Source organism: Limulus polyphemus, unplaced genomic scaffold, assembly GCF_000517525.1.
Source record: "Limulus polyphemus unplaced genomic scaffold, Limulus_polyphemus-2.1.2 Scaffold1407, whole genome shotgun sequence".
Classification (NCBI taxonomy): Eukaryota; Metazoa; Arthropoda; class Merostomata; order Xiphosura; family Limulidae; genus Limulus; species Limulus polyphemus.
In genome coordinates this window covers 56,519-60,281 of record NW_013667017.1, presented here as the reverse complement: position 1 = coordinate 60,281, position 3,763 = coordinate 56,519, and the positions used below count along the sequence as shown (strand labels likewise).

Genomic DNA, 3,763 nt, shown 5'->3' with positions numbered 1-3,763 from the left:
CTGAAAGGGCGGGCATGTTTGGTGTGACGGGGATTCGAACCCGCGATCCTCAGATTGCGAGTCGAGTGCCTTAACCACCTGGCCATGCCGGGCACAAAAGTACGTTATCATACATGCAACTGCTGTTACTAACATGATCTGAGGATTTATATATTTATCATCCCAACATTATAACGAAGTGTTTGACTTTAGTATATAAAATCATGTTACTTTTCTTTTAAGCAACTATTTCCACCTTCTTGATTGCTATACGTAATTTGTAAAAGAAACAAACTTTAATATATTGTTATTTTCTGCCAGGTGATTTTCCTAAAGGCTTATTTCCGACCGTGTCGAACTTAGCCACTGATGCCGTTATCACAGTTAACGCCACCTGTGGAGAGACTGGGCAAGAAATTTACTGCAAACTTGTTGAACATGTGTATTTGACGTAAGTGCTATGTTATTTAAATTGACAGTGATGTGTATTTTAACTTATTTATAGGAACTAACTCGCAGTAAATTATGAAATTCTGGACTGACTATGTTTCATATTTATGAAAAATATAAGAGAGTTCACAGAAAAACAATTTTATTTCCCGTAGGCCAAACACATGAGATATGGTGACCAACAAACGTGCATGAACAGTATTGAAATTTGAGTAACCAAACATTACACTTTCCAGTTTAGTTTCCATTTCAGTTCCTTCAACTTTTCACGCTCTTCACATTAACACTTAGGTAAAATACGATTATAGTGTTATCATCCTTGAGATAAACAAAAGAAAGAGTCAGGACTGTATGAAGAGTGAGGAAGGCCCATCCTATCTTTTCATATAAAGTCTCTAAATGATGAGCAGTATGTGGCCTGGCGTTGTCATGTTGGTGGGGAGTTTCTTCGATGATATTCATCTAATAACAATCTTACATCAGCCCTAACTTATTCATATCTACCATAAGGAATATCCACTGTAATTGGATAATGTTGATAATGGCTGCCAAGAACAATGACTTTATGCAGTTTTATTATAATTTCATTAAATGCAGAATATTGTAATATTTGCACTCTGCATTCAGATAGTTATCGTATTGTATATTTATGAAATAGTCAGGATAATTTATGTTTATTTCAATTAACAAGTTTTATAGACAACTGTAGCATGCTACTGAACAAATGTTTAAAACAGTTTTACTTTTTCTGATTAATTTTATGTGTTTGTTTAAATACTCTTTGTAAAGTTTATATCTAGAACTATCTTAACTGGCTGTCTCGTATAGGATATACAGTAAACAGTGTTTTTTTCCCAAATTATTTTATATATTAAACAAAATAATAAAAAAAACATTTGACTATATTAGATAATTTGATTCATTTAAAGTGTTCCTTTAATAAACAATTGAGATATTATGTATTTGATTATATTTTTTACAGGGATTTGGACCAGAAGGTAGTTTCTCCGAGGTAGGTTCAGACTTAATATTCTCTCTTTAAAAGGGTATGCAACTTGTGAAAACACACACAGTTTCCTATTTGATATGTTCAGCATGCTTTCTGTTGTAATGGCATTCCATGCATTTTTGAAGCACCAAAACATCATCCTATGTTGTCAGAAAGTATCATTATAAAGCATTTATAGTTCAGATCTAGTGCAGTAGTTCTCCAATGTATGTTTGTGGAACACCTTAAGTTTTGTTTTATATCTTGGCGGACCATTCACAATGGGATCTATACACTATGCTGCTGCTTACTTCCCATGAAGATAACCTGTGGACCACAGACTTAGAAACACTGGTCTAGTGTGTACCAGAGATGTAATCAAGGTATTTATAAAAGGGAAGTACAGTCTATGCACGTAAATCAAACTATTCGTTTTTTATGTAACATCACAGTCATCAGATTACCTACAGTATACAATACCTTACTTAACAGAACAGATACTGAACAGAATGTCAGGGATGGTTAAACTTATCGAACTTGGTCAATTGCTTTATTCAAATGACTGGGGGAAGAAAATTATTTTTTGACTAGTTTATAAGTGGGTTAATCTGTCTACTGGTTTCAGACTTTGTTTAATTATTTTTTTTTATAAATAAGTATCAATGTAACCTTTTTAAAGAGTTTTCACAAATTTGGTTTACAGTTAATCAGTCTGTTTTTTATGTTGAGCTTATTCCCTAGTTTTATTCCTCCAAATTTGATAAGAGTCTTTCTTTATCTGTTGTCACTTGTGGAAGATTAATCTGTTGCACTATTGCTTATCTATGTTGTCATGGGGTTATTGTGTTTTCAACTAATTATCACAATCTTTTTGAGAAGTGACAATTAATACCTACGAACTCTGTGTTATATTTAAGATGCAATAATAAATTAAAGATTTTTTACCCATCAAAGACATGGTCAAGCATTATGAAAATAATGTGGATACAGAAATGTTCTTGAATAAATAATGAATTTTTACCTATGGAATCTAATAACAATACACTGGTTCTGTATCATCCATGATGTGCTTTGGAAGTATTGCAATAGTTGATCCAGATTCAAATACATTGAAAACTTTACTACCCTTCATAATCTGGAAATGAGTTATTTATTGATAAGGTGAAACTTAGACAAGTTATGCAGGACAGTAAAACTTCAGTATAAAGGCCAGTATGCATTGCTATGAACAAACAACTCACCTTTTAGGATTCACAAGTAGAATACTCCAAAAAAAATGTTCTTAACAAGCCTATCATTGACCTAGAGATGGTTGATAAGTATGTCCTTGTGAATGAATATAAGAGCAAAAGCATTCAGTTTTGTCTTCATCTTGCTGTTACATAGGTATGTTTTAATGCAGGGGGTGCACCACTCAATTTTTTGTCGGGGCCAATTTGGAATGTGATTGAGACTTGGTGGGCCGTAATATTTCTTTTTCCAAAAAAATTTGAGTCATTTGAATTTTATACTAACTCTAATAAAAACTATTTAATAAAATTTTTATTTCTTGTTTAAATCTTCTATGCTTCTTATCCACTTTCCACTGTTTACCCTTGTCCATTATGGAATTCTTGAATTTGTAATAAAAACTTTATTGATATTGTACAGTTATTACACTGCTAAACTTACAAAATAACAAGCCATTCTGTAATACAAGACCTGTGAGAAAAGTATTTGACCTTTGGCCGGGGAATAAAAACTGCCATACCTGGAGCGTTGGAAACCTAATCACCCTCAAAGTAGTCTCCTTGGGACTCCACACACTTCTCCCAGCGGTGCCGCCATTGTTGGAAGCATTCCGAGAAAGCCTCTTTCGAAAAGGAGTTTAGCTCGGCTGTCGTTGCAGCCATAATGTCCTCTCTTGTCTGAAATCACATTCCTTTCAATGGCCTTTTGAGTTTGGGGAACAGCCAGAAGTTGCAAGGAGCCATATCAGGAGAGTAAGGAGCCTGTTGAACCACAGGAGTCTGGTTTTTTGCCAACAAAGTCTGAATCAAGTGCGAGAAATATGCTGGAGCATTGTCGTGATGGAGGCGCCAATTTCCTGTTGACCACAACTCCGGTCTCTTGCGCCGCACAGCATCATGTAGGTGACGGAGGACATCCCTGTAGTACTCGCCATTGAAAGGAACACGATTTCAGACAAGAGAGGACATTTTGGCTGCAACGACAGCCGAGCTAAACTCCATTTCGAAAGAGGCTGTCTCGGAATGCTTCCAACAATGGCGGCACCGCTGGGAGAAGTGTGTGGAGTCCCAAGGAGACTACTTTGAGGGTGATTAGGTTTCCAACGCTCCAGGTATG

General features: G+C 35.3%; 1 protein-coding gene across 1 annotated transcript in view; it reads left to right on the top strand.

The window, feature by feature from the left end:
* LOC106463431 (laminin subunit alpha-2-like) overlaps positions 1-3,763 on the top strand; it is a gene marked incomplete at its 3' end in the record, with an annotated part of 65,852 nt that overhangs the window by 7,299 nt on the left and 54,790 nt on the right. The window contains exons 2-3 of the mRNA XM_022390923.1: positions 301-430; positions 1,412-1,441. Coding sequence (XP_022246631.1) covers positions 301-430; positions 1,412-1,441 — 160 coding nt within the window. The remainder of the gene's footprint in view (positions 1-300; positions 431-1,411; positions 1,442-3,763) is intronic.